Source organism: Epinephelus lanceolatus, chromosome 4 (assembly GCF_041903045.1).
Source record: "Epinephelus lanceolatus isolate andai-2023 chromosome 4, ASM4190304v1, whole genome shotgun sequence".
Classification (NCBI taxonomy): domain Eukaryota; kingdom Metazoa; phylum Chordata; class Actinopteri; order Perciformes; family Serranidae; genus Epinephelus; species Epinephelus lanceolatus.
In genome coordinates, this window is record NC_135737.1 from 37,575,414 (window position 1) to 37,596,929 (window position 21,516).

Consider the following 21,516-nt stretch of genomic DNA (forward strand, 5'->3'; position numbering starts at 1 on the left):
ATAGACACAGTGCTTGTGACAGGTACATGCAAATGGGAGAAAGTGAGTTCAAAGTCTTCCAGGAAGTCTTGCAGATCACATCTTACTATGCTGAAATTTAGCTGGTCAGATAAAATGTGCTGCATTTTAAACGCAGTTTTCTCCTTCATTAATTTGCACTTTTCTTTCTTATACGGTGTCATTGCCAGTTTAAAGACGGCTGGAATGCTAATTAAGCAGGCACATAAAAGCTGTCTAGAAAGAGAAACAGCAAAAAGAAAAAAAAAAGTAAAAAGATCTATAACAACCTAGTGCTCTGTGGGATATTGAGGGATTCTCTGGCCCTCCCTCTCCCTTACTGTGGTAATGGGCTTTCTCTCCCTAGGCTGCCCAAGAACTGTATGTGTGTCATTAAACATATCGCTTTGCCCAACACAAACGGTCGTACAAAGCTACTCACGCTTGTGGATATATTAATTAATATGTATTGCATGAATATATGGTCCTTAAGTGTACACAGGCTAAATCCTTTGAAGCATGTCAGATAACTTCTCTCAATTCCAACTTCTGCAGGACTGTGGTAAAAGCCATGCATATATATTGTATGCTATATAAATAATCACACGCATGGACGTGCACAGCCCTCTTTCATACATGTAGCCACTTGACGGCCGCATATGAAATGCTGAGGAGCTTTTTCCATTTTGAAAATGTTTGACTGGAGTAAGCAATATGTATCCATTAGTGACTTAAACACAAACTGCCTCCCCTGCTAGCTGTTTGATTATAATTAAATTACATTCTTCCCCAGGGAAAGCAGGAATCCTCATGTCTATGTGGTATGCCACAGTGGGAGCCGGTGACACACAACGGCAGAGAAGGGAGAGACAGAGGGAATGACAAATTATAAACACATGTAATTTAAATGATGGCATTAAGGAGTTGAGGGATAACTGCAGGGAAAACAAACAGCGAAGAAACATTTAAATGTGCAGCAGACACCGCCGCATAGTAAATGCTCTGAAGATGCACGGCATTGCCCGATATTTACTGCATCACAGTTGTCCTCCCCAAAAGCTAGCTCATCTATTATGTTAGTATTCATTGAGACCTGCAGACTATCAGTGATGTTGGGTTTATAGGCTGATGAGTGATAGGCAGCGCCCACATACATCTGCAGTTGAGACAGTAGCATAGGGCAATCAATGAACCTCCCCCAACACGCCACCACTTCAACCGCAGTGTTTGCACTTTCACAACTTTGACAATCTGATTCGCCTCAAGGATCGGGGTAGGAAATGACTCAAGATTCCTCATGTGGTTTGGAAAAAAGAGATGAATTTCAATTATTCAGAAGGGTAAAACAGGAAGGCGGCTCTTGAATGTCAAATACCAATTCAGGCAGGGAGGTGCAAGACGCAAGAGAAGACAGGAGGAATATAAGCAAATGAAAAAAGAAAGACTAGAAGACATCCAAAACTTGCTTGAATGAAGTCTGCAGAGACTAAATAAACATGCCATTTCAGCTTTTGTTGTATGTTTCCCAGTGTGCTCTGAGTTGTGTTATAATCTTTATTAAAACAATCCGTCTTCTTTCTCTCACGGCGTCGTTTTTGCGAACAACACGTTCTCCATATAGTTACATGGGCAGAAAAGATGCATCAAACTAAAGTGGTACACTGGATGTTATGTATTCTGTTTACATATTAAGGCTGCAGAAAGGATGCCAGTATAGGTTGCAACGGAACGAGAGACAATAGAATTAGTCATGATTTTTTCCCTTATACGCCTCTTCTGCCTTGATTTCAACTGAATTCCTGGCTGAGAAGGAGGGGGCTCATTGCAGTTCATAGAAAGTCATGGTTCTGATCTTGTGCTGGAGGGAATACTGGTATCCCATTCTCTCTGATATGCAAAGCTAACGTCTGGCTTTTGAAAAGAAAATCTTTATACACACTGTTTGCTACTTGATGTATCTTCATCCCCAAATCAGCACCAGCGTTGCTTACAGGCAAACTCTTTTGTTAGCTTTCGAAATGTACAATGATACACTGTCAGCATTAACTCAACATCATCTTGCCAGCTTCTCAAAACCCATGCCTGGTTTCTTTTCCTTTTTTTTTTTTTTTTTTTTTGGCTTTTTGGCCAACGCCTCTTTCAGATGGACACGGGGAAAATAAGAGACATGTAAATCCCACGACTGAGAACCTCTGCCACACCGAAGCATGCTCCCTGAATATCAAGCACTGATAATGAAGTCATTTGTTTGAGAGTTGCCAGGTCTCCCACCAAGGCTGGTATTCATTAGTCAGTCAGTGCCTCAGAAAAGGCAGCTTCCCTGTGACTCATGCAGAATATAATTAGCATTTAAGTACATTTCACCTGTTCATGAAATGTGTGACCATATCTTGAAAAGACTAAGTCTATATTTATTGCTTTCTCTACTTAAAGGCTTCACAATGATGACAGCTGATGAAACGCCTCTGTTTTATCACATTACCTTTGTCAGGGAAAATTAATTTGCATGGGCACGCTATGTGCCACATCCTTGTGCTGTGTGTGTGTGTGTGTGATGGCTTGTGTTTTGTGACTATGTCTGCCTAGGAAAATGAACCGTGTCTCCAAGAAACTGCCATACTGAAAAAAATAGAAATACAGACGAGAAATAAAGCTGCATATTCTGTTGGAAGTTTTATAGATGGAAGGCTTTTGTAAACCACAGAGGATGCAGAAGACTGACTCCTGTGACAAATTGCTTTCTTTTTGCCACCGTTGACCCCAGACCTCAAGATTCACACTTGTATGTGAATGCATTTGACAACTTTGTGGGTGTGCATCTGAACCTGTCTGTGTGAAAAACATATCAATAATAGAGCTTACCATTGACAGTGAGAGAAACCTCCTTCTCCCCCGCTCCTACACGCGGGACCACTGCGCGGCAAACATATTTCCCAGCATCTTCTTGTCTCACGGATTTCAGTGTCAGGAGGTTCTCATTGCTAAGAACCTGCAGCAAAAATAATGTCAAAGATGATCAAATGCAGTGACAGCAAAGGCACCTTTGCATTTGAGCTAGCAGCACAGTAGTGTTATAGGAAAGAATGAAAGGCACCATTTAATACCTTAAAGGGCACCTCTCCTCAATTATTAAAATCCAATTTAGGGTCTGGGCTCAGTGGAGTAAAGGGGTTGGCTTTGGCCTTTGATGTTGACAAAAGCAAAGGTGGAATGAGTCTGAATTTGTAGATCAAATCAACAAATCTCATGTGAGAGCAGGTCACCAAAAGGCCGGGACTGTAATGGCCTTGAATTCTTAGGTTTAATGGACATTTCAAAACACATGATAGACACTCCATATGGGCCACGGAGGTGCTCACATCATAGAGAGTCTCAAAAGCTTCATCAGAGAAAAGCAGCTTTGAATCTATTCTAAGCCACAGCATGTGAATGAATGTAAAACATACTTGTTGGCAGTGCAAATCAATACACTCACCACTCCAGATCCCCTCTTCATCCACACTATGGTAAGAGAGGGATTTCCTGTCCAGGCACAGTTGAACACGGCGTCAGATCCAAGGTCCACCTGCAAGGACTGAGGCTCTGCAGCCATGCGAGGCCCAACTGTTGAAATAAACATCATTTACTGTCGATGATACATCCATAATCAAGCATCAGCTGTGGCAGCACCAGCTCTTGGAGCTCAGTGTCAGAATATACAAGGCAGTAAAAATCCATAACCGCGTATTATCACGTTGCTGGCATTATTGAAAGGCATGCGGTATTGCATAAAGAGCCACTCACAATAGACGTCAACATTGCGGCTGATGTTGGTGCTGCCAAGAGGGTTGGTAACCTCGCAGGAAACAGGTTCGGTAAAGAAGGAGTGGTCCACGATAACCTCATACGTGTCTCCAGAGACCTCCTTGATTATGCTCCCTCCTTTGGCCCACCTGGTGAGAGGATTAGAAGGCAGAGAGAGGAGAGATGGGAAAATGAAGGAAAAGGGGAAAAGGCATTAAGACAGGTTTTCACACCTCCTTATGTCAATAGCATTCTTTTGTGTGAATAAATCATCATTCTGGGGCAGGTTTTTCTGTGCTGGCTTCAGCATATTTTTGTGGCAGCCCTCCATGCTGTGACAAGCTCCCCGGTGACTCGGAGCAGACAGCACGTTCCTCATTACGCCAGGCAGAGGGGGAGAGAGCAGCACAGAGTGCCAGCTAAGAAAAACAAATCACAGAATGACAAATGGGTATTGCCCCCACCTATGAAGACGCTGGTTGACGTGTACTGTATTACACACAACAGCTGATGTTAATAAATTGACACGGGATCACATAAAGAACATCTGTTTGTGTGTGTGAGTGATAGCTCGTGTGACAGCGATACAGACACTCCCTACGTGTTTAGGTGAGACTTTTATGAAGTCACGAGCAGCGGTGTCTTGCTCTGCATGGTCTGGATGGCTCTCTGCTGCTACAACAGACAAGGCCCATTTATAAAAGTGAAGCGAAGGCATCTGTGGATGTGTCGGGTCTCTTTGGAAAATTTAGACGGTGCTGTGGGACACACAATGCATCACGCATCTAAACGCTGCCATCCTCCACAATAGAGATGTGACTGCATGCTGATGTGGCAAATGAAAACAATGACAACGGAACCGGTGCCTGTCTCCATTTTATATTCCTGCCAGTACTGAGAGCAGTTTTCACGGGATAGGGAACTCATTTGTTTTCCATGACTAAGCTGGCCCCATGCTCGACTGAAATGCTATCATTTAAATGAGAACAGATTACCTCATTCAATCAGTAAGTGAAGTGAAGCAGAATTCTAATTGGGCTTCATGGGATTGTTTTGTGCTTTTCTTTTCCGGCGGTAGATCTTTTCAGAGTTGTGTTCTTGTGTGACAAGGATACAGCCGAGAGCTCTACAACACCTGTGTTTCCAAAAATGCTGAAAATAGGGCAGCATGGTGTTTTGGCCCGTCTGCCCTTTTACATAACTCGTAGTAGTTCTCATATAGTGTCTGTGTGTGTGTCAGCGAGCATGAACAGATGCATAACCCAAATAGCCTCAAGACAGAGTAATATATACACACTCTACATCTGCAATGTCTCAATATCATATCCCCAATATATTAGCACAGGAAATCCTGTGTATGCTACATACTGAAAGATTAAAGGGATGTGAACAGCATTATGTTAATGAAGATGACTGTCGATTGTAGCAGTGTGTCTGTGAATATGAATATCATTATGAATGTTTCTGCTGCTGTTCAAATGACGATGATGATAAAGACGATCATGATGAGGATGATGGTATTAATTACTGGTGACGTTTGCAGTAATCATGTGCAGACAATAATGACGATGATTAGTATAATGACAACAATGATAATGATGATGAGGACCATGATAAGAGTGATGATGCTGATGACGACAGTGATGACAACAAAAAAGATGAAGATGGTGATACCAGTGACACTGGTGGCGAATTTCACACGGGTTTTCACACCTTTCTTGTTCTTGGAATCAGCAGCTGACAAAACAATCCCTCGTCACATATTGACGTTCGGTCGTGGACTTTCCACTTCCACATGCAACACGCAAGGTACCCTGGGTGTGTTGGTTGTTGACGCTCTGGGACGCCATGTCAACTTCAGCCCGCTACATGCATTGTCCTTCTTCAAAATACACTTCCGTTTTCACAAGAAATGTTCTGTTTGCATTTGGTAGGCTTTGCCAACACACACGTGGTTGGGTTTAGGAAAAAAGAACACGGTTACGGGAAGCGAACACCAACCACCCAGGTGAAAATCAGTAGCTGTTGGACCCATCCACCACCGCTCTCATCCACCCTACTTGGACGTTCGCAACCTTAACTTTCATTCTTGTCCTGCCGCGTTTCCCCTTGATGCTGCTGGACGCTGTATATCATGCTTACCTGAAAATATGGCTTTTTTTGTCAGTGTCTGACACCGGAAGTTGCTGCCCGAGTGCCGGATTTTGACAACTTCGGAGTGAGACTGGGTTGATGGAACGGCTGCTAAAGGGACCTTTAGAGCTGGGACACATACTGCGTCTTTTACCACCTGGAAAACATGAGGTCCGGCACTAGGTGCTACTTTTGTGCCTACTCTGTGCTAGCTGTCAATGGCGTGGAGGCAGGTTGCACCTCACATTGCTAACTAAGCAACTCAACTGGCATTGTATCACAGTGCACTTTCTAGAAATCCTGAGTTTAGAGCTGATCTTTCTCCAGGAGTTGGTTTTTAATTGTGTAGGTCTAAAATATTGTCTGTGGTACAAATGTAAAGCTCCGGGTAGACTAGCATTAAAATAATGAGCTTCTCCTCCATAATTATCGTTAACTGATATTTACAGAAGATAGAAAAAAATATTTGGCGACTGTGATTGGTTGCTTCTCGTCACGATACACAGTGCTGCATTCCAAAAGTTGAAGTTTGTTTATCTCAGGGCCTGAAAAACAGGCTTATGGGAATACTTGCAAAAGCAACGGCGTCACATTGACAACAACAGATTTGAGGGCACAAAAACACAGCACGTGTATGAGCCCTTAGGAGAGCATGCTCTGACAAACATGACCACTATGACGATGACAACAGTGATGATGCATATGTATCAGAATTCCACCTACACTTTACCAGCTCATACTGAAGGAGTTGTAATAGGGACAGATGTTTGGGCAGCCGGCTGCTCCCGACTGGAGGTTGCGGCTGCCAGGTTTGGGAGCCCTTGACGGTGTTAGAGGGAGCAGAGACAGAATGGCTTCGTCCGCAGGGAGCATGGCAGCTCTGCTGGTGTGCTGGGCCATGTCCAAGACTCATGTCTAAACATAGCTGGTCCACGGTAACACAAACACCTGCATTCCCTTTGGGAGGTTAGAAGGGCCGGTGCGAGCTTACTCAATAGCTGACTCACTTTACACTGCTGTATCCTATTCGGGGATTTGATTCAGACAAAGGGTGTGAATCCTGTACGCTTGAGTGTCTGTGTGTGTGTCTGCAAGCACATGTGCATAAAAGGTGTGTGTTTTTGCGGGCATACGGGTCTATGAGCTAATGCTGTTATACACATAAACAGGTCTGCCGTTAATGGAAGCAGAGGATGAAGGAGACGTGAAAGAGGGGGAGAGTTTTGTATTCGCTGAATGTGATTAAGGCAATAAAACAGTAACAATTAAATTAGGCAGGTATCTGTGCCATCAGCATCAAGACCCACAGTAAATCAGGCCCCACAGTTATTATCAGCATGGTTAAGCACAGCACAGTGCAGCGCCATTCCATTCTCCCTTACATGCATATTGAAAGTGATGACTGCTGAAATCTCAGGGGAATATAAAATAAATATGCAGGTTTAGTTATAGCTTGCTGTCATGTTGACATGGACATAAATTACAGAGCCACCTTATGTTCTGCCAAGGATTAAGTATAGGTAGACACTTATATGTGTGTGCTATTTAAAAAGAAAGACGTGTCATGTAGACTACGCCATTAAACCTAAAGGAAAGCCGGGATTGCTCCAGAGAGTTGGGAGAAGCCTAAAAAAGACAGGAAAAACCAACTTTTGGGGTTATTCAAGGACTTTCTTTCAGACCTCTTGGATCTCCTTTCCTTAACTTTTAAGCAGTGTTACAGACTTTAAATGTTTAGTCCGAACTTTTCAAGGTAATTTCCAACTTGCTATTGTCGCATTGATTTGTATGTTTGCAGAGATGGTGCACTTTAATCTACAATTTTGCAATTGTGCTGTGAATTACTGAGCTGATTACATTTTAGGTGTTGCACCTAGGCACTTGCATTTTTTTCTTTTTTAAAATAAGTAACACTATAAGATAAGATGATTTTCTTTCACACATTTTAAGTGGCTGCTGCGAGAGTAGGCATAAGAATGCTGGCAGTCTTGTCCAAAACCAGTGGCATTTTTCAATTAGTTACCTTCAAGGTTTGCGTTTGGTCATGTGGTTTGAGTTATGGTGATTTTAGTGTCAGTCAGAAGTAAACAAACAATCCACAGCAGCGGCAACAACAACACTGAGAACATAAGTATGGGGAGGATTGGAATACTGTCTGCTGCAGTGCCATGCAATGGGTGTTTTTTTTTGTTTTTTGTCGCTCTGTGCATAGCTGTATGTGCAGACAAGGGACCTGATTTGCTTTGTTTGTTATTCTTTCTCTTCTCTCTGGTGGGTTCTTGTTTGGATCTGAGAAAACCCTCTGTGTCTTCATCAGAGGGTGGTTGAGTGATTGTGATGTATGCCAGTTAGCCCTCCTCCTATTATAAACAGTAATGAAGATGTTCCGATCCACTCGTCTTTCCCTCTTAGAGAGTGTTGATTCCCCGAGTGCAGACTGAAACGCATGCCCATTACTCTTACCTCATTCACACTCAGCACCACTTTCATCTTCTCCTCCAACCCCCGCCTCCACGCCAACTCCTCTCCTGTCCTCTGACTTCCTCCCTCTTTACTCTCCCCTTGAGCTGTGTTCTGGCAAAAGTTCAGGTATCTGTAGAAATATATCTTATTTCCATTTTCACGTTTAAAGTCAGATTTACTGAACTGGGATGGCAATCACAAGGGGTTGTAGGCAGCAGAAAGCGCCAAGCCTTTGACTGGTGCCCCCGCTATCCTGGGTCTGTGTCTCAAGTGTCCATTGAATTCGAGGATGGCAAAGTGGCGCAGTGCACATTGGGAATGGATGGCTCTCTCGGGGATGGAAAAGAGGCCATCCGTCTAAGAACTACTCTGTCCTTGTGCCGTATCTGATCTGGGGGAGACAGAATGTATTAGCACTGAAAAATGGCCCCACACTGCTTGACCAGCTTCCTGCTCTTCTGTGTGATATTGCTCTATAGAGGGGGAATTTGTGGGGGGCTCTCCCGAGTCAAAGCCTCTCAGGCAAGCATTATGAGGCCCAAAAATCCCCAGTCTACCATGTCTTGAACTCCAATGGTGCAGGGGAGTCCTGAAGCGCTTGTATAAATTGCAGATAAATCTAAATGGGCGACTATGAAACCGGGGAACTGGTGGAGAGCATAACCTTGAAGTATCAAAAGTTATTAGTCTGTGTGGATATTATTCAATCCTACAATGGATTGTGTTGATGACAGAGAGCGAGGCAGCCGAGAGAAAGTGAAAGAGAGAAAGCAAGAAGGGAAAAATAAATTGGAGAGTGGGAAATTGGCAGTTTTATTCTCTTTTAGCTTCAACCTCCAACCTTTTTTTCACTCCGCATTTTGTCAGACTAAAAGAAAAAGTCATCTCAACTGCCATTGCATCTTAGCTCCTGATACCCCGGGGAGAAGTCTGATTCTAGCATTGATCCAGTCTCGTAACAATAGAGGTGAAATCCCTTTGCAGGTGCAATAGACGTCCTGTCTATGCTGTGCACCTACACAATCAAATACAAACCTTGTTTTCCACAATATCGCTGCCCTCTCTCCTCCTTTTCTTTCTCAAAGGGCAGAATCCATCAAAAAGGCTACATCTCTGTTTTGCCACCTGTGAGTGTGTTGTACATCCATTTCATTTCCCAGTACCATTACAAGATTCAGAGCCGGCCAATTCCCTTTGCTATCGATTTCATTCCATTTATTTTTCGCCAGGTTTTTAAAACCTCCCACACAGAAAACCATCTCTTGACAAATCACTTGAGTGTTATACTTCTAGCGGGCCATGCAAGACTTCATGAGAATAATTACTGTCCATTCTGTTGTTTCATCACAATTACAGATGTAAAAAAAAACAAAACTAAATTGATTTTAACAAGTGCAACTGAGAATGTGCCTATCAATAAGCTTTAATAAGCAGGAAATGGGTGAGAGGAATGCAGCTTTACACAGTTTTGGAACAGAATATATTAGGGTTAATAAAACTGCTGCAGTGAGATGCTGGTGGGTTTTTTTCTACAACATTTATGAGGTTATTTTATTGCCTTTTTCTCTTTCTTTTTTTGGATGAACTTGATTTGGATTATTACATATTTTGTAATACAAGCCCAGAAAATAAAAGACTTGTGTACATGTTGAATGCTTCTGCAGAGCAACATTTATGTACAGTGCCAATGTGGAGCCAATGTAGGTACTATTTATGTAGGTGTTAAGCAGTGATACTGTAGGGAAAAAAATGCTTTTAACAAATGTTATCCTTTGGCGATAAAAAAACCCTTTTATTGAATATAATCCCAGGTGTTGTTGGATACCTTTATGTACAGTAAAAAATCTGTGGGGTTAGCTGAAGCATGAAATGGGCAGCCATCTGTTGATGTACTATTATGAAAGGTGCAAAGGTGTTTTATTTGCACAATGGACTCAGACAGCATTGAAATATCTCAGTAGTTTTTTATATTCTTTGCTGCTGCACTTCAAAGTAAAACTGAAATGAAACTGTTATCAAAACTATTAGTAAATGTACTGAAAATAAAGTAACAACTAACCAGACTAAACAGGGATAGAATGACTGATCTCTCAGTCAGTGTGAACAGGTGTGAATGTGAGTGTGAATGGTTGTCTGTCTCTATGTGTCAGACCTGTGATAGTCTGGGGAACTGTCCAGGGTGTACCCCGCTTCTCACTCAGTGACAGCACCAGCATGCAGTTACAGAAAATGAATGAATTAATGTGTTTTATTTTTTTAACCAGAATAAAGTATCTTTTGTCTCTGGAGTTTGTCTGTTGCCTCCTTAGTTAACTCTGCTTTGTTGACTGCAGTAAATTGTCTTCTTGAGTCATGCTGTAATCTTTCTCTGAGTCAGTTTTGGAATTTTGGTCGGGTAAGATGAATGATGTCTTATGAAAAAGTGAAGATCTTTGTTTCTATCCCTTCTCACAATGGATCTTTTCTTGTAAAATCCCATCTTTGGGACATTTGAGTAAATTTCACTGTGTCCTAACTGGATGTGATGCAAGTGAGTGTCAGTAACTAAACCAGTTTGATTGCATTGTTCTCTGTTGGAATGTCCTAACTGCCTGTGAGCGACGCAGCACGGCGCCGGGTGTCGTTTGAGCTTAACTTTTGTCGGGCACCCCGTTTGTATTTTAGTCCTTCCACTCATGTTGAAAGTGCCACAATGGCTGAGGAATAGCTGATTTACAGGGTTAAAATGAGGATGAGGAGTTATCTTTATGAAGCCTATCCCAGCTGATGTTTGGCGAGAGGCAGCATAAACCCTGGACAGGTCACCAGACTATCACAGGGCTCACACATAGAGACATACAACCATTCACGCTCACATTCACACCTACGGACAATTTAGTGTCACCAATTAACCTGCATGTCTTTGGACTGTGGGAGGAAGCTGGAGTACCTGGAGGAAACCCACACTGACATGGGGAGAACATGCAAACTCCGCAAAGAAGGGTCCCCCACCTTGAGTTTGAACCCCCCCTGTGAGGCAAAAATGCCAACCACTGCATCACCGTGCCACCTAGTATTGTTGTGAATATGAATAATGAGGAGGTATGTGCTTAGCCATCTTTTCAGCGGTTATGTCTCTGAGCACACAGCTGATAGGTAAGTGGTTTGTTTGCATGATATTTAATGGATTCAGTGGGACAGGGAGCATCTGATGTAACGTAATGTGACGCAATGGTCAGATGCTCACTTCCTGTTAGTACATGGTGTTAAATTATAAAAAATACCATACAGTAAAATGATAACTGCATGAGCTTGAATTCAAACTTGCAGTTTGCAGTGTCTGCCATATTCAACCACTACTGTACAACACACACACACACACACACACACACACACACACACACACACATAAAAACACCAGCAGACCCCCGGGGGTAAACCTGCCTCCTTCCCTCTGTATACTGTGGAGCACAACCCAATCTCAGAAAAGCTGTAATCTTGACAGCTTCATCAGACGTCATGCGCATTATGTTTCCAGCTTTCCTCCAACACACTGATGGACATTTAATGTTCAAGGGAGATGATATGACCACAAAGCAAGCAGCTATGCAACAAAGTCCTGTATTGCTTTGCTGCAGCCCAGTGGAACATGACAAGCTATCCCAAATGATTTTCCTGAGGTGTATTTTCATTATTCAGTATGACAGTGTAACACTGTTTTTCTACTCTTCATTTCAAAGTGTGGGCAGATGTAATGGTGTCATGGCATCATAAGAAGATGTCTGGCAATGATTAATGCTTTCAATAATGACTTGTTAAATCTGGCTTAATGTGAACACGCATTATCTACCAGCAATATTGATTAGAGAAAACCTCATTTAAAGTTAATTGTACCAACTTTTTCTTCCTGGTTTACATTACAGGGTTTTTGCGTATGTGCAGTCAAAACGCTTCTTTTTCTGATCTCACCTGTAGAGTGTGACAGGCGGGTTGGCCTTTGCAGAGCAGTGGAACTTCACAAGGTTTCCTTCCAGAACGGGCTGAGGCTCCACTGAGAGATTGACAAGTGGGAGATCTAAAACACAAAACAAAACATAGAGACACAAAGACAACCAATTACAAACTGGCAGCCTCCTCAAACACCCTGTAGTGAACTGTATGTGAGCAACAAACACCATGTTGTTGACTTTTTCCCGGGCTAAATAAGTCTCCGAAAGAAAATTAGTACACATTTTGCAGAGCGGGCAAAATAGATACCTTATGAATAGTTTAGAAAATGTGCAACCTCAAAAGAAAAACACAGACATGCTAAATAAATCCTCAGTTTTATGCAGAGGACCTACATTTTCCAAATGTTTTTTTTTTGTGACCTAAAACTGATTTGGCAGCCTTTTATGTAGCTGCACCACACGTACAGTATTGCAGGTAAATATGCTCCACTTAAAACCACAAGGTAAAAAGTCCCTTTATTCGTATTATCTTACAACACACTGTGGCAGCATTTAGAACAGTTGTGACAACTTATCACAGTTTGTGGCAGCATTTTCTCCCAAATAATAGGCAATTACTCTTGAATAATTTGATGCCCTATTTGTTATCTTCTTGCCACCCACCTAGGAGGTCTAGGCCCAGCTGCTAAACAACACTGTAGTGTATTTCACAGGTGTGGGAAAGAATATGCTATTTTTATCCTCATATATTCATTAGCGACGTTATAAGGAGCGAATCAAAGGCAAACTTGACTTGATAATGAGTTTCAGTAAACGGCAATTTGAAAACAGTGAATAGTCCATAGTGCAATTCCCCGCAATTAAAACAACGAACAACCTCGGTGATACAGTACAATTAAAACAGTTCTTAGAATAACAAGCATACAGATTATGCAAATCTAATAAACAACTTAATTTATCCTAATTGACAAAGGTGGGATTCTTTTTGAAGATACGTGTTAATTTCCATATCAATCCCGTCCCATGTGAAACAAACAGCTATTTACCCAACAGACTCAGAGAATGAATTTCAAGTAGGTGAAGCTATGTGTCCGTGTTTCTAAAAGGAGGCTGGGTTTATATTGTTGAGAGCTTTAAATGCAGATGGGGGAAACTGATCAAACAGACCTACAGCTCACCATCAGTTGTTTTTTTTTTATGTATTTCTAATGTTAATGAAGAATCAGATGGATGGAGTGTTCCCTGTTAGAACAATTCACATTGTGTCACTGTGAGTTCGCTGTCAGGGAAACTAAATGTTGTCCAGCACATGGTGCTTCATGGCCGTGCATTTTTCCATCTTATTTTAATGTTAAAAATGTTTGCACACTAATGGCTAATACACTTGTCTCATGTCATATTCAGGACATGCATGTAAAACAGCCTGTAGTATTTTCATTGACTAACACTGAGAGGACAAACTGTTTTCTGTGGTGCCACTATCTCAGACTAAACCACCACAGCTCCACAGCCGTGTGCCATTTGCAGCACCAGTGGCATACTGGTAAAGCATCATGGACAGCAGATTAGTCACATAGGGAGAGAGCTGGTTCTGGGTTTGATGCCGATGCAGCCATCTGTTTCAAAGGTGTACTTAGTCTATGTGCTCTGTGTTCAATAATACTAATGTACTAACTAGGGACTGTGTTTGGATTTGGATGAATAGCAGTGGTGGGCACAGAGATTCATACAGAATTAAAAGAAGCACACAAACACCACTGTAATGAAGCCAAACAACCCTGTGTATAGTTATGGAGAGAGATTCTCTGTGTGTGTGGGCATGAAGTGTAGGAAAACTGCTTTTTACCCTGTGGCTGTGCAGATGCTCTGGGCTGGCTCAGCTGCCACAAAGCCCTAGAGAGGGGGGTGGTCCAGGTGCCGTATTCCTCCCTGCTCGCACACACCAAATTCCCCATCAGGAGCCTTATTTCCCTCCCAGACAGTTGCCCCCCTCCAACCCCCACCAACCACCCTGCCACTTTCAAATCCGTGAGCTCCACCTGTGCCAGTTCTCCCCAGGCCAGTAAAGAAAACAACAACACTGTGGATCCTGGAAGACTGAAGGCCGCAGTGAACCAGCTAGTCTCTCCAGGTACCGAGCAGCCATCTGTGTGTGTCTGTATTTGCATGTGTAGGCACATGTTTAAGAGGGGGCTTGTGTGCATATGAAAGGGCATGTGGGTGTGTGTTATAATAAAACAGGAAACCTATCCATGCCTTGAGCAGCAGTGTTAGCTGCCCAGTAGGTGTTTTCAGCATCGCAAGCGGTTAATTGCACGGACAAAAATATGGGCAGAGGGAACCTCAGGGGCAAAATGACAGATGTGGTATTGGTGGAGCTGGTAATAAAATCCAGCTAAAAAAGCTGGAGAGTACAGAGAGAAGCAGACATAAGAAGAGAGGGATGGAAGTCTGGAGGTGGTGCCTGTGCTAATAGACACAGTGTGTGCGTGAAAGCTAATTGTAGAAGCTAATTCACAAGCTGTCTTCACTAAAGGTGTTCCTACACTGTACTTTTCAATCATGCCAATTTTTTTCTCTGGTCTTCCCGCCAAAAGACTTCTAAGAACACAAGTGCTCGTTACTGTCAATCCGGCTACTAATTATTGCTCTTTTCAAATGACTGAGGCGTAAAAAACGACCATCCCTTAAAAAAGACCTCAGTCTCGCTCAGCGAGGGGTAATGTCATGACGACTTTACATCTATTTCTAAGTCAGATGAGCAATTTGTTGGATAGTTGTATCTCCCCGAAGAACCACAAGCAAAGACAGCCCTGGGAGCAACAGCTGTCAAAAGTCTGCCAGCAAAGGCCTTGTGTGTAAAACTGGGACTGTCGTTTCTCTCACCTTTGACCCTTCAGATTTGACATCTACTTAATAAAGAAGTCCATTTGCCACTTTGATGTATAAATGCATGAGCTGCTGAGCGAGTGCATCTGAGGCATCACGCAACAGCGCATCAATATGCAAGATTGTTAATTCCTCTGATTCGTCAAGAGAGTAGTAGCGAGGGACCGAGAGGAGGAGGGATGGATGAATAGAGGGAAATGGGGATAGTAGGACTGATCGGAGCTCCAGTGAAAACAACAGGATGAATGGGGGGGGTGTTGTGGTTGGCCGACAGCTTTTGATCGGTTAGTTCAAAGTGGAGACCAGATGGTGTTTTTGGAACAATCTTCCAACTTCTCTCTATTTCCTGGAGATAGTGCCAACATAAATTGTTTTTTCCCTTTCTTAAAGCTCAATTTCCAATCTCTCCGGGTCACTGTAGACAGCTGTTCTCCAGTAGGACCAGCCTCAAACTCCAGGAATGTCGGCTGCCTCTGAAGGATGGGGAAGCTGTTTGTGGGCCATCCGCTTGTGGCTTATAGCCTTAGCAATATGGGCACACTGTCATATGGTTGGCTGAGTGGAATACTTGAGGGGAGAACAGACTGACTGAGAACCTGAGGTCCAGCATATTGATCATGAGATATTCAACCGTGGAACAGTGAGGAATTTACTCAGTCTAATGAAGGCAGATGTTCTGCTTTTCAAACAGCAGCTTAAGTGATCAAATCAAAGGATGGTAGTCAAAGCTTTGTTTAGAGCATCAGAGAGATCTTCAGGACACTGGACGTGTGGCGTCAGCATTGCAACATAATAAGAGATTCATCTAATGTTAAAAAAACAACTCATGCACCCTTATCCTTACACTCTTTTCCTCTCAGTTTCTAATTCTGTCATCTGCCTTCAGATGAATTTGCCATTATCTGCTTGATTAAGCAGGGAGAGCATGTAGCTGCTACCAAAAACAAATCCTCCCCAATTGCACATCTGCATGTTCTTTATTAATTAGTCTCAACAAATGGCATTCATTTTCCCCCCACATGGCTCAGCTTGTTTGCAATGCAAACACACGGAGAACCTTGGCTTTGCTCGTCCCCGGCGCATTCATTTCCCACTACGTGTTTGAAAGCGGGCTTCTATGTGGGGCAATGCTGTGCAGATATGCAGCTGGACTATATTTGAGGAATATTTTAAGTTGTGTGGATTCAGCGGGACATGAAACTGTGGCATCAGAATCATATTTCACCGCAGTGGTTTTATGCCGGGAGGTAGCGGAGTTTAGTGATTAAAGAGTAAAGGGCATAATGCAAGTTAAGTCATGCTGCTGGAGAAAACAGCATCAGGGGGTAGCCACCCCTCCGCTATCAAATAATTACAGTCTGCTAATGGACTGGTATGGACAACCGAAGTCAGCAGTCTATCCAGGGTTCTGAATCACCTCTGTTGGCTCTAAATCCCTCTCATTTTGGCAACATCACCAGTACATACTGTATTTAGATGCTAATTTGTCCAACCCTTGGTCAGATAACTCTGTATGAACTTCTGTGGGAATGAAAATGCTGAGGTGGATGTAAATCATGAGCATTAAAGTGATGATAAAAGAAAATACTGTAGTGAAATGCATGGGATTTTAGGCTGGTTTAAGCTGTGGAGCAGTGTGCCGGGTTGTGTTTAGATTACTCTCATTTGGATTTCTATAAGGATGGAGCGGAGAGTGAAAAAGGGTACCTAGGCTTAGAGGTGAGCGGAATACGAAATGTTGAGAAGGGGCACACAGACTGAGAAGATTTTAATTACTTTTGTTGCCATTAATATTATCTCACTAATACGGTCAATTAGAAAGCTCTGGGAAGGAAAATAAATTAGACTATTAATTCTAAATATTGGGACTTGCACACAAGGAGACATGCGATGGAAAATCCCAGCCTTTATTCAGAGAGCGTAAACGCTCAGTATCCACAGTTTCAGGGAATACACAACCATCTGGGGACATTTACTTTTGCTGCCTTACTGAGAGTCACATCAGAGCATCAGTATGAATCTAATCTTCAACACAGAGCCAGCACACAAAATGTCAGGGAAATATTTGCAAGGCATTATCTCTGTAGTCGATAGCAGCTACCTGTCAACTCATAATTTCTTAGTGGTAATTAAGGCGAAGCTGATATGATTGTCAACACATTCACAAGACTGTATGCTTTGATATCATTTCTAAGTATTAAATTTTAGGAAGGCAAATTGAACTTAGACAAGCAGACATGAGTGTACTTAGGTCCACTCTCAAACTTTTGACTTCACACCCTGTCACCAAAAATGGGGTAAAAGCTCTACCCAAAGATCAAAGGGACTCTCAGGCCAGCAAGTTATAATTTAACTCAATGAGATCTTGGAAGGAATGGAGGAGTGATGGTGTGCACTCCAGCCTCATCACTGACATACTGCATCCGGCTCTCACCAGGGTCCCACTTAGACTAATAGCAACGGTTCACCAGAGACTGACATTAAGGACTCGTGCACATTGCAGCAGGACTTGTAAAACACTGATGCACAACATGCAAAGGAACAAAAAAAGGAGTTTATTTATGCACTAAACATAGCAACCAATTAAGACTGTTTTTATATGTGTGGGAGAACTCTCAGAAAAAATTGGCAAGAAACGAAATAATAAGAACAATATATATATCTTTATTATTTGTTCTTTTTTTCCCTCAAAGACTGAAACTGCTCTTTTTTTGAGTAGCTACCAAAACAGCACAAATATATGAATTAATTCACAAATTTGCATTAAACTAAATTTAGTCATTAGCTCTTGCAAATGGCAAATGAGTTTGATCGTTCTTAATATGTGGATGATAATTACTCATGTTTGGTATAACTATTTATGTATAAAGTATATATATGTGCACACAACAAACAGTATGTGCATAGCAACAAAACATGCCAGTACTACACAGCATTACATTTCTGCAGGGCTTTTTCTAGTGACCAAACTACAGTATCATTCACAGATGTATGCTAAGTATATGAAAACATCTACATTTTGATTATGAATGCATGAATGTGAAGGGCATTAGGGACAAATTTACCATAAAAGAAGTAGCACCCAAATAGACTTTAATACAGAGGTGTGAGCTAGAGTCACATGACTTGGACTCGAGTTAGGCTAGAGTCAGAAATTTGATGACTTTAGACTTGACTTGACCAAATCAAAAGAGACCTGCAACTTGACTTGGACCTTAATACCAATGACTTGCGGCTTCACTTGGAGTTGACACTTTTAAATTGAAGCCCAAATACTAAAAAGTAAGTGATTTAATTTATTTTCAGTGATAAAAAAATATGCCATGAATCATTTCATTTCCCTTCATTTCCAGAATCAACTAATGTTAACGTTATTCATGCCCAGAAAGTCAACACAGTTGTGTCGGAGGACAAAACCATGAAGCGCTAACAATACCTTACTTAATATTTGGAAAGAATTAAACAATTAATAATGTTGTTTGCGTACAAAAATTATGTGGTGGTCAAAAAAAATAAAAAATAAAAAATAAAAAAAAGCCTTCAAACAACCAAACTTGTTTTGACAGATGACTGCAAATAAATAAATAAATAAATAAATTAAAACAAACCAAACAATAATCATAATAAACCATGATGACTTGGAAATTCAGTATATTTCAACTGCTAAAATGGCATTACATTTGATAAAGAGCAAAGTTTAGGACTTGGGATTTGACTTAGGACTTGAGTGCAGCGACTTGAGACTTACTTGACTTACGTGACTTGCAAAACAACAACCTGGTCATTGTGACAGCCCCATGTAAACCTGGTAATGTTAGATGATATACAACTTGACAAGGACCATTTTATGCTGAACATATTCTATATCAGTGCTGGCCCTGCTACCTGGTAACCTTTCTAAAGGCATTTCACACCGCCGACAATTATGAAGCAGTACTGTTAAATCCTGACTGGTGACTGCTTCTTGTTGTAGAACAGAGGGAACACCGGGTACAATTCTAAAGAAGAGATGGTCAAGTGTTACATTTATTTCACAAGCTGACATGGAGAGCCTGGAGGAACCGTTGCCTTGATAGGTAGGGTGATGGTTTTCACCTCCTTTGAGAAAGGCTCACTGAGAGAATAGTATAGTGGGCAGAAGAAATAGAGTTCTGTTTCCTGTTGCTCCAAAAAAGTAACACATGCTCCCCTGTTTGGACCCTTTCTCCTGCCTGGCAGTGGTCTCTGAGTCTGTACAATATGAAGACTTGTCTTCGCTTCTTATTCTATTATTATCACCAGCGCATGAGGAACAAATAGATGAACACGTTCCCTTTTTGAGTAGTTGGCACCAGTAATGTTGCCACAGATTCTGATAATTAGTTTTTGGAGGAATGTATTTTGTTGACAGCTATGACAATACCGGGTCAAGGTTTTTGGTGTTTGGATAATGAAGTTGCGTTGTTTTTCTAAACTAGATAACTGAATAATGAAAATATGAAAATCAAGTCTTCCAAGAAAGCCGTGAACATTTGCAAGTACAAAAGGATCTTTATATCAGTGTTTTTGGCTGCAGAGTTATCAGGGCAAGGGAATATTTGGTTGGGGGAAGATTTGAGGAAAGCATATTCTGCTGTGTGTTTGATTTGTGCATGCGCCCAGTCGTTTCTCTCATCTGTCTCCCCTGTGCTGTGTGTTGTCCTGTGCAGGTGTTCGCTCATTTGAGAGTATGTGAGTCTGTGCTGTGTCTAGACTAATCCTTGCTCACAGCTGACTGTGTCCCATTTGGGACTCTGGATCCTCCAAAGTCTGCATTTCTAGACCAAATGTGTCGGTACAGGCAGACAAAGCCTCATCCCTTTCAAAAATATCTTTTCCAAATATGCCCATGTTGTACAAAATTCTGAGGACATTATTGAATTATCTAGCCCGTCTGATTTGGTTCAGACTGGCTCTCAGATCCTTTAAGGACTCACCCCTGTTTGCGTCATCCTTTGGGGGATCCAGCCATTGAATTAGGACATGGCTTTTGGGCTCTGCCTTCTCAGTGTGACAACAGCAGCTCCCCATTAATATTTACCACTCGGTTGTCCTGCTGCACTGCCCTCTGCAGAGGAGCAGTCGCACAGGCCAGACCTATCCAGACCCATGTGGTGTCAAAAGAAGGAGGTCAACCCCACAATACCACTTCCTCACAATATTAGCTCAACTCTGTAAACCTTTACAAGACACAATTTATAAAATGCAACCGAGAGCTGAATGCATAAGCTCATGTTGTTACAGTAGGCATGTGTGTCAGCTGCATGCAGTGGTGGAATGTAACTAAGTACATTTACTCAAGTATTGTGCTTGAGAACAATTTTGAGGTACTTTGACTTACATGTGTCCATATTGTGCTACTTTATACTTCTGTTCTACATCTCAGAGGGAAATATAGTACACTTTACTCCACTACATTTACTTGACAACATTAGTTACTTCACAGATTCAGATTATTAATACAAAATGTAAATCAAGTAATAAATGAGGATGTGTTATTACAGATTAATTGTAATTGAGCTCCCCTCTTACCAGCTGCAACATTAAAGTGATGAACACATTAATGCATCAGTCAGACTATATCAATATATCTTCAGACTATAATCCAATATTCTAATGTGTATTATTCTGAAAAGGGCTGTTCCGCATATTAAGTAGTTCTGCTTTTTATTTTGAGTATATTTTGATGCCAATACTTTTAAACTTTTACACAAGTAGGAGTTTGAATGCAGGGCTTTTGCTTGTAACTGAGTATTTTAAGACTGTGGTATTACTGCTTTTACTTAAAGGAGGAGTCCAGTATTTTGCACTTTGAGCCCCATTTCTGGGTTGTTTATGATGAAATAGAGTGGCTCAGACCAAAATAGTGATGATTGCTCATTTTTGGAGAATTTGGCTTTCCCCTGCCTGGCTTAACACTGCTGCCTATGGCCATGTGTGAACCTGTCCTAAAACCACCCTAAACATTTGTTTTCAAAGCCATGAAACTCACCGAGTGGTCAGTGGTGTTTGTTGATGTTCTGACATAAAAATTGTAGCAAACTGTGGTTTCTGTGATGATTTATTTGACATTTTGTCTAATCCATTGGTTTTCTATGGGAAGCCTCATTGTGCGTTGGTAGTAATCCACCACCGGAAACAGAAAGGGGGTTGTTTACGACAAGGTTGTAGTCATTGTAGTCTTTTAGCTCAGCGAAAGTGCCGGCTCGACAGTGCTGTGTGCGCTCCTGGAGGAAGAACGAGAATGAATGAAAAAGTTTTGTAATAAGTTTAAACAACTGCACAATGGATTACTCGCTTGTAA

At 41.8% G+C, this 21,516-nt stretch overlaps 1 protein-coding gene across 8 annotated transcripts in view; it reads right to left on the reverse strand.

Annotated features, from left to right (window-relative positions):
- The window catches only part of kirrel3b (kirre like nephrin family adhesion molecule 3b), a 183,960-nt gene that overhangs the window by 19,845 nt on the left and 142,599 nt on the right, over nucleotides 1-21,516 (reverse strand). For all 8 annotated transcript variants that reach the window (XM_033631553.2, XM_033631551.2, XM_033631554.2 and 5 more), the window contains 4 exons: nucleotides 12,325-12,430; nucleotides 3,781-3,929; nucleotides 3,473-3,600; nucleotides 2,860-2,986 (listed from right to left, as the gene is read on the reverse strand). In XM_033631553.2, coding sequence (XP_033487444.1) covers nucleotides 2,860-2,986; nucleotides 3,473-3,600; nucleotides 3,781-3,929; nucleotides 12,325-12,430 — 510 coding nt within the window. The remainder of the gene's footprint in view (nucleotides 1-2,859; nucleotides 2,987-3,472; nucleotides 3,601-3,780; nucleotides 3,930-12,324; nucleotides 12,431-21,516) is intronic.